The 13,914-nt window shown below is 42.0% G+C and overlaps 1 protein-coding gene across 8 annotated transcripts in view; it reads right to left on the reverse strand.

The window, feature by feature from the left end:
- Positions 1-1,199: 1,199 nt before the first annotated feature.
- Positions 1,200-13,914, reverse strand: part of TNIK (TRAF2 and NCK interacting kinase) — a 412,271-nt gene continuing 399,556 nt past the window's right edge. For all 8 annotated transcript variants that reach the window (XM_082655678.1, XM_082655677.1, XM_082655674.1 and 5 more), the window contains 6 exons: positions 13,653-13,787; positions 10,123-10,223; positions 7,487-7,636; positions 5,043-5,202; positions 4,662-4,801; positions 1,200-2,249 (listed from right to left, as the gene is read on the reverse strand). In XM_082655678.1, the coding sequence (XP_082511804.1) occupies positions 2,166-2,249; positions 4,662-4,801; positions 5,043-5,202; positions 7,487-7,636; positions 10,123-10,223; positions 13,653-13,787 (770 nt within the window). In that variant the 3' untranslated portion in view covers positions 1,200-2,165. The remainder of the gene's footprint in view (positions 2,250-4,661; positions 4,802-5,042; positions 5,203-7,486; positions 7,637-10,122; positions 10,224-13,652; positions 13,788-13,914) is intronic.

Below are 13,914 nucleotides of genomic sequence, written 5' to 3' on the forward strand. Positions count from 1 at the left end.
GCTAAATTCAATCCACAACGTTATTGCTGAATTTGTTGCACGGAATTTGTGAAGATAATATTGTTCAGCAGCAGAACCTTAGCAGTAAAAATGAGAACGGGAGGATATCATTGCTTTTGAGCACTAAAGGGACCACGATGAGGACATCTTGGTGATTGCCTGAAGATAATCCTCAATTCCATTCCTGTGTTACCTGCTTAAAATAAATGCAAATGACAACCACCTTTACAGGAGGGGCAGAATCATCTATAACAGAACTAGAATATTTCCCCTTCCCTGTTCCCCCCTTGCCCAAGCCGCCAGATTGAAATGGCGCCATTTTCCTAACGTGTATTTCGTTCTCATTAATAGCACATCAGCTGCTCATGTATTTAGGCAAAATCAGTAGGATCATAGATTTTTTTTTTTTTTGATCTGTTTAGAGTCATTGTTTTCTCCAGAAACAAGCCACATTAGTTTTGTTGTTGTTGGATTTTTTTTTTTTCCAATTTTTCAAGAAGAACAATTTGGTCAACTACTGTTTTATTTTAAAATATCAAGTGCACCTGAGATTGCCAGTTGAGCTCTCTATATGTCTCCTGGAGATAACACTGCTGTGATGAACAGTGAAACAAAACAAACAAAACGAGGTAGGTTAAAACAGGAAGCGCAACACAGATATCGTTTTGCAACACCTTGATACCACAGGCGGCCATGCTGGTAGCTTTGGAAAAAAAAATCCCAGACAGTCACGTAAAAGTTCGAATCATCCGCGTAAGAGTCTATAAGGACACAAGTCAACCTGAACGAAATACATACAAATTCTGCACAAATGTTGTTTACCGTATGTTGGGTAATTTGGAGGAAGGTAAAATGATTAGGGTCTCAGAATTTTGGCCAAAGCCTTGCTTTCTAGTTCTATAACATCTGAACCAATGATGCCCGCTGGGTCTCAGGCAGGCTTAGTAGTCTAGTCCCTTCTCTCACCAACCCAGAGAGAACACAGGCAGCTCAGAAACATTTATTATTATTATTTTTTCAGTCACAGTTTTCATCTTGGGAAAGTGGCACCCTCAGGAGAAAGCTGGGAACGACCAGAGCCTGGATCTTATTTATTCTCCAATTCCCAGAAAGAACGAAGTCTTAACTCCTAACGAAGCCCGAACAGAGTGACCTCTTAGCTGGGAAGTTTTGTGCATTTGGAAAAAAAAAAAAGTGTGTGTGTGTGTGTGTGTGTGTGTGTGTGTGTATATACATTTTTAGCTTGTTTCCAGAAGCTCTTTCTGTCTGACCCCCTCTGTCATCCCATCTTTTGCCCTGATCTGTTGCATAATCGCTGAGGCAATGTTGTATTATAGAGTCCCTCATTCACTAGAGCCAACTCAACTCAATGGCACTACTATCCCATTCAACACACTCTGTTCTGTACAGGGCCATATAAAATAGGGCCTGCCAGACTCACAAAAATGGTAGGTGATTTTATTAGTCTAAGGCTAGTAGTTTAGCCATTTAAAATCTATTTCCCGAAAGTGGGGAAAACTAGTATTTTTCTTCTCTTTTAAAAATCCATTAGCAGTTGCTATCAAAAAGCAACCTTTTGGGTTCGTGAAGGCAAAAGAGTTCTACAATTACCCCACTATGTAGTTATGGCCTTCAGTGTAAAGAGATAAAGTACATTTATTGTGCTGTCTCTCACCATTCGAAATTGGAAATTTTACAACACATTGTATACTTAAAGCTAGCAGGCAGACAGAATTAAAAACAGACATTTTCTCAGTATGCATTCTTTCCCCATTCTTACAAAGTAAAGGGGTAAAGAAAAAAGGTAAAAAAACAAAACAAAATAAAACTCAAAAACCCACCAGAACACAGCTTAATCATAAGAGCACACAATATTTGTTTCTATCCCTAACTCCGAAGAGCACATGGTCCACCTTTGTCCACAGACAACGCAGCATTCTTGGGGATCTCCTGGAAATTCCTGCCACCTTTTTCTCTCCTTCTCAACCAGGCTGCAACCTTGAAAGATGGACTGTACTGGGACGGGTGGAGGGAGAGGAAAAGGGTAAAGTGGTATGGTCAACCAAGCCTTCTGATTCTGCCTCTAGACTGGCATAAGTCCACATGAGTTATGTTCTTTTAAATTAGAAATAACGCCATGAAGATAAGTGCCAAGTGCTCTTCTGTTACCAGTTCATCATGGAATTTCTGTTGAGGGTCATGAAAAACACTTGGCTACTTCCTCCAGATCGCACGGATGCAAAAAATACCTGTTTGAAATTAAAAAGAAGTTAGTTCAACTGCATGGTTTCTTTCCCTCTTTTCTTCAACCGTCCATCCATTTTCTCTCACATGTCCTATCCTTGCCATGTGTCAGCTCTTAAGACTTAATGGCTGGTGTTTATAAAGTGCCTTTTAATACAGTGCATCCTCTGTAAACATCCCTGCCTTTATTCCTATGAAGGTTACTATGACTGACTGTGGCATTGGCCTTCAGGGACCCAGAAGGGGCTATATCTTGACTTGTAACAACCCTTTGGGCACTCACTTTTTACAAGGGAGTTTCGTGCTAGGATAATATGCTGGATTTCTGGTCTAGGACACAACACGTCCTTTGTTAATTTCTGGAAAGCCACAGGGGCTCCCCTTTTCTCTCCCCTGATAACAAGAGGGCAGACTTTGGGAATGAAGAGAATCCTCTCACATTTCCAAAGTCAAGGGGGAATTTGGGGCCTACTGACTACTATACAACTTCATTTCTCAATTAAGAAAAAAAACAGTGGTTCTGGTCAGAGAGGGTAAGGTGTTTAATGCCTATTCACTTTGGCATTCCAAGAGTTAATGCTTGGTTTCTCTGCTGATGAATGCATATCCTAGGCCAAAGGAGATCATGGCATTAGTAAGGAGAACCACAGTCCCTTCGGTCTGGGTCTGCTAAATCATCTTATCAAACGACTGAGAGAAGCGAGCAAAATTTGGGGTACTGCTTGCTTGAGCTGAACATCAGCGAACCACTGCCCAGCAAAATAATATTCTGGGCTGTGGCCCAGTCCTTCAGTCAGCCAACACCAAACTTTGGTCCAAGGCATTTACTTTTGTCATTAGTATAAAGTCTCTGCTACTTCACTCCCACAGTTTCTTCAGAAGAATGCTGTCTCTCCCAACAACTTCTTCGGAAGTTCTGTGGAAATGCTCATCTTTCAGCTAATGCTACATATGTAAGTAAAGCTACTGTTAGGGTCAGTGAATCAAAACGGGGAAGCACAGAGGACCCATGGGAACACAATGAGGAAAAGAAAGGGCTGCTGTTCTCTCCAGGTTCTGTGAGCCCTGGCTCTAAACCTCAGGCCCCAGATGCTGGTGTGGTCCCAGCCTGCTGCTGAGGGTGTGGTCGTGACTTGACGTTGGCTTTCTGGGGTGGGACTTCAATGAACTGGAGTGTGGGTGTCCGTGCCCAGATCACTCCTAGTCTTATGATTCCCAGAGACTAGGCGGGGGCTGGAATTTTACTAGGGGTCAGGTCTGTTTTCTGGTGTATTCTGATAAGGGCCTGGGACCATCCTTGCCATCCCCAGCTGTTGTCCACCCAGACCACACCAGACCATACCAGGTCAGAGTAGTTGGCTACTCCAGGGCCAGACTAAGACCAGCCTGGCTTCTGGGGAACGGGAGTGAACCAAGAGATGCAGGTCTGTTCAACCTGTTACGTTCTTTTCTATAGATGTTTATGTCTGCTGTTTTGGGGACAGCATTTCTAAGTTGGCCATAGTCCCAAAGGATGAATTCACAAATACAGTAGAGCTTAGCTACTAAAAACTCTGGGTTAGTCTACGGGGAGGGCAAGGCAGAAGCAGCACTGCTGCAGAACACGCCTTCTGGGCGACTGATCATGCCAGACGAACACCGCCGATTTCACTGGAAAACAGTCCCCCTATGACACTTCAGAAGAAACATGGCTGGAATGACACAAGACATGGCACTAGTTGAGTTTGCGATTGTGCATTCCTTAAGGTATGGGTGACACTTTTAAAAAGTTTATATTTCTACACGTCAAATGTTTTACATTTAAAATCGAATATAATGTGATGGGTTACGTCCCAAGAGTGATTTTGTGAAACGTCTAAAAGTGGGGTATAAAGTTGACCCACTGTGAGATGACTAATGAGAGGCCGGCTCTTCTAAGTGCTTAGGAGAATTTGGGTTATTTGCTGAGTCATCTTAAGGCCTGCAAGCCACACAAGTTACAAAGAGTTTACAAGAAATTTTTTAGATGTTTTTATGTCTTTTTTTTTTTTGCAGTACGCGGGCCTCTCACTGTTGTGGCCTCTCCCGTTGCGGAGCACAGGCTCCGGACACGCAGGCTCAGCGGCCATGGCTCACGGGCCCAGCCGCTCCGCGGCATGTGGGATCTTCCCGGACCGGGGCACGAACCCATGTCCCCTGCATCGGCAGGTGGACTCTCAACCACTGCGCCACCAGGGAAGCCCTTATGTCTTTTTTGATGCGTGAATAATATATTTTGAGGGTTCACATGAATCAAACCAAATAATGCCATTTCAAGATAATATTGATTGTTTAACACAGATGTGATTCAAATCAGTATAAAGGAAAATGAAGGTTTCACAGGTACCTGGTGGTCTCTTAAAATGCAAACACTAATGCAAATGTTGAAACGGATTTACCTTATCATTTCTTTCACATAGAAACTTTAACCTTTGAGCTCGCTTATGCATAAATACTCCATCCAAATGTCCTGTTTCCACTGACCGGATCTCAATAGCTTTCTCGCCCCAGCCCATTATCTGATTGGAATGAATGTAGGCTGTCAAAAGGAATTTCCAAAACTGCATTAAAAACATTAGATGGGCAATAACTCACAGCATCTGTTCACATCTTAACCACAAAAATGACAAACGACTTGAGATAAACAGACAAAGCAAGTCTTACAAGTGTTATTCACAGACTTTTTTTTTTGTGGAATCAAATGGTTGTTTCACATTTCTTGACTTTCGTTTCATTTGGGGGGTGTAACTGCTGAAGGAGATAAGGAATGGTTAACCTACCCACAGACGTGGGCATTTCTCCCCATTGGAGCACCACATCCTTAGTTATCCGGCCGTAGGTGTTTACATACACCCCCTCATCCTCATAGCAAACAAGCATTTCCATTCCATCTGTTTTAGGCAAGATGACAATGGCATGAGGAGTAATATTGCCCTGAATCTAGAAGACAAAGAAAGGCCAGGCATTATTCTTTTAAAAAATAAGACAGTATCTTAGCTATTAATCTCTAAGAATTGCAAAGAAAAAAAAAGTTTTTTCTTTTCCCTTTTCCATTTACATTCTAGAGACTGACGTTTTGTTTTGCTTAATTTAACCACCGACCTGTCAAATACCCTGGTACATACAAACTTAAGCACTAGGTTGAGAATGCAATTTACCTGTTCTAAAAGCAACAACTACAGCTATGGAGCACCTGCCCTGTGCCAAGTGTGGGCCCTTTCCATGTATAACTTCTGGCCTTTAAAACAGCTCCCCATGCTAGATATTTCTGTCTACAGATGAAGCAACTGCATCTCAGAGGGGTTATGTAATTTGACCAAAGCTGCACTAGGATATGGTGGTAGAATTGGAATTTGAGCACATTCCCGTGGACATTGAAAATCTCGTGTTTTCTATCTACTTCCAAAAAAGATGAGGAGAATGCAATCCAGTTGGATCTGATGGAAACAGCCCAAGTGGGGCCAAAAGGTGGGACCAAAACAGGCTATGAACAGTCAATACAGATAGTTTATCTGGGTGCCTAAATAAGTCCCCTACATATGAACCTTCAAGGTGTGAACTTTCCAAGGTGCGAACGTGTGTTCGCATGTCCAATATTCACGTGCCTGGTGTACATTGTGACGTGCGTGCATCCTCTACAAGTGGTTGTGCTTTTGTATACTTTACTTTTACAGTACTGTATAGAGTACACTAGTACAGTATCATTATTTCAAGCCCAGGATGTCCAGAAGCAAGAGTAAAAGCAGCAGTGATGTAGCTGGTACTGCTAAGGAGTGCCAGCTGTTGTACTGTACTACTGTACTTCTCAGGGTACTGTACTGTAAGATTAAAAATGTTTTCTTTATTTTTTGTGTTTGTTTTTTATGTATTATTTGTGTGAAAAGTATCATAAACTTATTACAGTACAGTACTACATAGCCGATTGTGTTAGTTGGGTACCTAGGCTAACTTCGTTGGACTTATGAACAAACTAAACTTACGAACTTGCTCTCGGAACGGAACTCGTTCTTATGTAGGGGACTTACTGTAGTCCAAATTAATGGCTTGTTGAGAAAAAATTTAAAAATTACCGTTCACTAAAAAAAAAATCATACTATTCAGATAAGTGTAGATTGACTTGTTCTGGGAAAAGAGACGTGGTGTTGCTGCGATCCCCTGGTTGAGAATGTCATGGCCGTCCAGTAGGTACATGGTGGACAGGAAAGAGGGGATGGAGGATGATGATGGGGACAGCCCAGCCCCCTCACCAAGAGCACGGGCTGTGAGTCCTGTGTGCACATACACACACGAGGAAAGCTGTAATGTAACAACCAATGACGTATGTGTGCCGTGCCCCCAAACAACTTTTTTCAATTGTTGTGCTCCTTTGGAGTGAAGTCTTTAAAGTCTCAAAATACCAAACAGTAACAGATTAGGTCTCAGACTTTGTTGACGAATAATTTCTACTGTATGTTAGCCTTGGGACTACATACGTTAGAGGAAACAAAATTTACACTGCGCTCATCCTACTACATGAAACCATGGGCAGCACGTCCCTTAAAAGTCATGTTTTAGGCAATGTGTCAGTATAGTAATATTAATAGTACAATTTGCAGGGCCCTGTGCCAACTACTTTAGATGTATGACCTCACTTAATGCTGACGATAACCCTATGTGATAGGTCCTCTTAGCCCCATTTTACAGATGTGAAAGCTGAGGGTTGGACAGGCTGCCTAATGTGTCCACTATTGCAAAGCGAATACGTGCAAGAGCCAGAGCATGTGCTCCAGGGTGTCTGATTCCGCCACGTGACACTGCCCTCCACTTGAAGAGAGGAACGATAGCAGAAAAAGGATCACTGGACTTCTCCCACACAAAATGAACCAATCTCCTTCAAAAACTAAAAATAGAAGCTCATCTACTATAGTCTTGCTTAAAAAACAGAATCTATGCCCTTGAACCAAAACCACTGTATGTATTTTAATGTAAAATCCAATGAGACAACATGTCCGGTAAATGGCAAATAATTGCTATTACGTGTTACTCAATTTTAAGCAGCCATAAAAATCAGTTAAAGTTACATGTTTTATGACTTAAAAGCCTCATCTATTTAGTGAAGACCATAAGTCCATCTGCTTTATTGATTAGTAAAAGTTAGCACGACCTCCACTAAAAATGTACAAAAACAAATCTATACACACAGGTTGTGGAACAGAGTCTTGACAGTCTGCTTCCAGGAACTTACATGAGATGGTATGTAGATATCATAAGAGTTTCCTGAATCAACATCAATTACATGGAAACCAGTGTGTGAACCAAAAATAACCTTTAATCTTTGACCTTCTTCTACTGTGAGATCAACAAGCAGTGGCTTGTGCTGGAGATCTGCAAAAGACTTTAAAAATCACCCCATGAGTACCCACATCATTCAAAGACATTACCTTAATAAATTTTTCCTTTAGCCATTTCCTGTGGAAGTTAATGTCTGACTTTCTTAAATTGAAAAGCTAGGAAATCTTTCTTTCAATTTTAGGGCTATTCATATTCTGACTCTGGGAGGAAGAGTCTAGCATCCATTTGTTCCCCTTTTTCTACCCCTTGTGCTCCAGGGCAGCAAAGCTGGTTGACAGCTGTCTGTTTTGATAGTGTCATCATATATTAAAAATTTGGTGGGCTTCCCTGGTGGCGCAGTGGTTGAGGGTCCGCCTGCCGATGCAGGGGACGCGGGTTCGTGCCCCGGTCCGGGGGGATCCCACATGCCGCGGAGCGGCTGGGCCCGTGAGCCATGGCCGCTGAGCCTGCGCGTCCGGAGCCTGTGCTCCGCGATGGGAGGGGCCATGACAGTGAGAGGGCCGCGTATCGCAAAAAAAAAAAAAAAAAAAAAAAAAAAAAAATTGGTGTCTGGGTGCTGCTGTTCTTCCCTGTTTATTTCTGGCCTTTTTCCCAAGAAGAAGGTCCAGTCACCTCTCTGGCCCCTCTCCTTCCCAAGGAACAGCCAGGCCCAGGCATGGCTACTACCTTTTCAGAGACAGACTGGGTGGGCACGTGGGCCAGCCCTGCGCTAAGCCTGTTCAGGGTTAACAGGCATGCTCTGGTTCCGACTCTCCTGGGTGAGTGAGTACACATCAGGCTGGCGCTTTCTCTAAACTTAACGTTGAGATCTGAGACTTGGGTTTGGGCGATAGAGGACGGTGGGGATGATTCATCTCAAGACTCACGGCTTACGCTGGCGAGCTGGGTTTAAAAGGAAAAGAAAAAAAGAGCTCCAGCCACGTTTATCAAAGTTCTGTGTGTGAGACTCCAGAGTCTACGCCCCAGCTAACTGTCAAGTGTTCCTCTGTTTTCCTTTGCCATTATTTAATCCACACTCCACCTGTATTGGCCTTGAAGTCTGGGCGAGAATCTGTGAAACCACAGGTGCCTCGGCTATCATGTCACCGTCACCTAACAGACCCCTCCCTCCTTCTCTTTTGCTAACATCATTCTCATATATGGGAGGTTCGAGCCTCATCTCCTTGTCCCACGGGAGGGCTCGACCCCCTGCCGGCTCCAGTCTTTCCTCTTCGAGTCCTTGCCTTTGCTCTTCCCTCTTTCTAGGTTGGCCATGGTTTGCTCAACAAAGCATTTTGCAGTCAATCCTGCACTTTGGCTAGTACACTGATGACAGGAACTTCAGAACCGGAACAGGAACAGGATCTTGACTGAAAAGCTTTTGTGAAGAGAGATTTTGGCGGGACAGCAGCACCGCCGTAGCTGTCAGGAGTCATCCCTGAAGTGTTATTACTAACCCAATGCATTCCAAACATTTCTCTCCATAAAAGCGAGGTTAACGAGTGGGGCCCATTTCGCATCTTCCTGAGCACATCACAAATGAACTCCTTGCCCTGCTAAAGGAACAAGATAGAAGCGGGGGTGATTCAGCCCTGAAGAGGGCTTTGTAATGTTCCCAAGGCAGCTTCTGCCCTCACGTGGCATATGTGGCAACAGAAATACATAAAGGGTCAAAGAAAGACAATAGTCATAAAGGTGGGGAGAAAAAGTGAGGGCCAAGGAGATATAAAGAAAGAGAGAGATGTAGGCAGAGAGTAAGAATGAACAGAAGGTAAATTCACGCTGGCTATGGGTAGACTGTGCAGCTCTGAAAACATCAGAGTGCCTGTAAGTACTGGTCCTTCTGGCATTTGGGGGTCAGCTTTCATGATCTGGAGTCAACGGGACCAGCATTTCCCCATCCTACTTCTGTTGAAGCTCATGAGTTATCAAGCCAACCACAGTGGGTACAGACTTAGACAAGATAAAAAATGAAACAGCAATGAAAATTGAAGGATGCAGAGAAACTAGGCCATTTCCATATGTGACTACATTCAGTATTCATTTTAGAGAAGTCCAACAGCAATGGGGATATATGAGCATCAAGTGAGTTTTAGCGACTTTTCCCCAAAAGGCTTACAAGGATTACAAGATTTAGAGACTCAGTTCAGCCTTGAGATTCAGTGCTGCTTGCTGTCAGTCTGCCTTTTTCAGACGAAATATCAAGAGAGTGCCCTAGTTAGGTGGGTGTATAATAAATCTCATTGCCTAATATAATGAATGCTTTGCCTGGTAACCATTCCATGCTAAATGCCACTTAGAGATGATGATGCATAGACCTGAAGTGGAGGAGGGTGTACCCAATTTTAATTTGACTAATTAACAGTATTTACTAATACCTAGTCCTTACTTTTAGAATAACAAGTAAGAGCTCCTACACTTTTAAAAGAGGTTTATTATATACAGAAAAATTGGTACTAGTGTTACGTGTAAGTTAACCACTGTTAACTGATGGGAACCTAAACTATATAAAAAAACAAGCCCTTGTTAGGTAATCACATGCCTACTTACCTTAAATGCCATGAACTTATGATATGGTTTAGGAGCCCAAGCGTATATCTCCACAGCATTCTTTAAGGCAATCACCAAGAATTTGATCCTTTCATATTTGACTGTAATAGAAAAGTTATGAATTAAAATAGTTCATTAATTTATTCAAGTTTTTGTATTAAAGAATGTGTAAACCACTATATATATGTAGATATATAGACACACACACACACACACACACACACACACACACACACACACACACACATATATATCATCCTGACTGAGGGTAATGCTCTGGTGTGGGATGTTCTCATAGATACAGATTTAACTTCCTTTAATGTACTTGGTTTGCAGGATACCTGGGGCCTTTTGCTTCATACTGAAGGCTCTTTTCTTCATCTAAAGATGTAACTGGCTTAGGACTGCCTCTAAGCACTAGGTCTAGATGTGAATTACTTATTGTAAGAAGAATCTGTATAAAAATCCTTCATGCTTCCTTGCCTGGCTTTTATGTTCACCCACATGGAAGCAGCTGAGAGCCGGTATGGCAAGATGGTAGAAAAATCAACAAATGGGTAGAGACATAATGGCTGCTGTTCGCTTATTATTCAAACTTGGATTCCAGTTATTAGGAGTTCAAAAAGGACCAGTGCCCTTAACATGAGACCCCAGAGAGATCCCTCTCCCTTCCTGCTATGTGAGGTTATAGGGAAAAGACCACTGTCTGTGACCCAGGAAGCAGGCCCTCACCAGATACTGAATCTGCCACCAACTTGATCTTGGCTCTTCTCAGCCTCTAGAGCTGTGAGAAATAAACTCATGTTGTTTATGAGCCACCTAGTCTGTGGTATTCTGTTATAGCAGCTTGAACAGACTAAGACAGTACACATGGCAGTCTTTTTATTTATAAAATGTTTGAACAAACAGAATATTCTGTGTCCTAAAGAATTTAGCCCAAGATAACTGACCAAATTCTTGTTCTCTGAGCTCTTTTTCTGTAGCATGCCTCTCCTGTTTACTATTCTGTCTTTAATATACTTTCAAATACTGCTTCAGTGATTTATTTCCATATATATATATATATTTTTGCGGTACGCGGGCCTCTCACTGTTGTGGCCTCTCCCGTTGCGGAGCACGGGCTCCGGATGCGCAGGCTCAGCGGCCACGGCTCACGGGCCCAGCCGCTCCACGGCATGTGGGATCTTCCCAGACCGGGGCACGAACCCGTGTCCCCTGCATCGGCAGGCGGACTCTCAACCACTGAGCCACCAGGGAAGCCCTCCATATTTCTAAATGACGTGCTGATAATGTTATTTACAACTTTTTTCAGCTGTAGATATTACCTACTGACTCTGAAGAATGGAAAGGGTCTAGTCTCTTACAGCAATCTCCTCTCTCTAGATCTCTCTTTCAAACGTACACATCTCTTCCTCCCCATACCTCCAATATAGTTATATTTACAAGCTTTGGTTAAGTCAACATCCTGTGTTTAAATCATTATTGTTCATAGATGAGGCATGCAGTATACCATTATTATAATTCCTTTCTTGCTTTCAAATTTTTTTCACTTCCTTATTTTCTATGTATCTATCTCTAAGCACATAGAAACTTTCTGTTAGTGCTGTCAGTACAGTCAAATATGGCAGGTAATCTATTAGTAACATTTTATTTTTCTTGTAGGTACCTCTTCCTGAACCCTCCATTGTCCCACTTTGCCTGGACTAATTTCTTTCTCCTTCTCTGTCTCTCTCTCTATATATACACATCCTGCTTGCTCTGTTTCTCTGGAGAGCCCTGGCTAATACAGATGGGTTATAAAATACTAAGTGAAAAAAATCTTTCCGTTAGAACTCTGAAAGCCTTGCTCCATTCTTTTTTCTTTTCTCTTGGCCGCGCTGCACGGCATGTGGGATTTTAGTTCCCTGACCAGGGATCAAACCCTCACCACCTGCAGTGGGAGCGTGGAGTTTTAACCACTGGACTGCCAGGGAAGTCCCCTCCATTGTCTTCTAACCTTCTAGTACTGCTGTAAGTCCCAGGCCACCTAATTCTGTGTCTATTACATGTAAACTGTTTATTTATTTACTTATAATTTGAAAGCTTTAAGAGCCTTCTCATTTCCTGGGTACTGAAATATCATGTTGCTATGTCCTCTTGTGAGTCGTTTTTCATTCACTATACTAGGTACTCCTCAGTGAATCTTTTTAATTTGAAATTTTGAGGTCTTAATTCTAGAAACTTTTCTTGTATTCTTTCTTTGATGCTTTCTTCCCCTTCCACTTCTTAATCTTTTTCCTAAAACTCATGTAACTTATATTTTGAACCACTTGGACTGAAACTTTTATTTTCTTACCTATTCTCTCTTTTTTCCTTTCTTTTCATTCTACTTTCTAGGACATTTCTCATGTTTGTCTTTCGACCCTTCTACTGCATTTTTTATTCCTGCCAATATATTTTAATTTCCAAGATTTTTTTTCTTGGTCTCTGAATGACATTCTCCAACCCTGTTCCATCTTTTTTAAAAAAATAACACCTATTCTTCTTTTATGGAAACAGTATTTCTAATCTCTCTGAAGTTAGTATATTGATAGTTTCTTTAAAAATTTATTTGTTCCACTCCTCATTATCCTTGTTTCCTCTAAAGTCCCTTCTTTCTGTTTAAGTTTCCTTCCCATTAGTGGATTTTCCCACTGTCTGCTCTAGTGGGCTTATCGACTGATGGGCTTCACTTTTAAGGTGGTTAGATAGCATGCTCTTTCCATGGCATTTCAAATATTAGTACCTCAACATCTTTTCTTGCTGGCCATTTAGTTTCTCCAAAGACCATCTTTCAATCTCTTGCTTGGGAGTATAAGCATGGCTGGCAACATTTGGGGTGCTAAACAGGGGAAGGAGGTGTCTGTGTGTGTATCAATGTGTCCTTATAATTCAATATTCCCCATCAACAGATTGGCTGTGCCCACCTTTCATCTTCTGCTGCTGTCAGGGAGGGTGGCTGCCTGACTGGGTTCTGAAGGATTTGCTGTTCATCAACTTTCCAACAATCCTCCCATTTTCAATCCCACCCTCCACCTCCACCTCAGATACACCTGGGACCTCAGGTCCTGGCCCTTTCTGAGTTCTGTTGAGTGACTGGATTGATTTTGATGACTTTCCTCACAGCAGACTTAGAATTCAGCATTTCCTGGTCAGCTAGTTCTGTTCCTAGTCATCTAACAATTCTTGTTCAATTTTGTTGACATCTCTTATCTGTTTTCTCTTCTCCTGGTCCCTTTGTCCTTGTAGGTTTACAGCACTTTTATTTCTTCATGGTTATTTTAATGGGTCTTTGGGAGCGAGTTCAAACTGGAGCCTAAGACTTTATTCTGAATGCATTCTTTGAACTTCATCAATCTAACTTTTTGGGGAAATAATGCAAGTATATTTAAGGTTCCAGCAGTGTCTTAAACTGGTCACAAATGCATCATCAATATCTGATGGAAAAAAACTAAATGAAACTTAACTGAATAATTTGGATTGAGCAAACAATTCCATGTCTTGAGACTTACCAACTTTGTAATGTATACAGCCTTCCAAGTCCCCAACAGTGATCCAGCCTTGTTTCTTTTCTACTTCTGGGTCATTGTGTAATATTCTGTTTCTTAACCATGAAAGATAGTAAACTCGTAGCTTATTCTTCTTTCCTGTTGAAGTAATAGAACTTTAATTTCAAGGCCCTGAGACAGCTTTTTCTCTCAATCCTTCTCCATCTCCATTTTATTTTATTTATTTTTATTTACACTTGTGTGTGTCTGTGTATGTGTGAAGGCA

This window comes from Grampus griseus (assembly GCF_964374135.1).
Source record: "Grampus griseus genome assembly, chromosome: 5".
Lineage (NCBI taxonomy): Eukaryota > Metazoa > Chordata > Mammalia > Artiodactyla > Delphinidae > Grampus > Grampus griseus.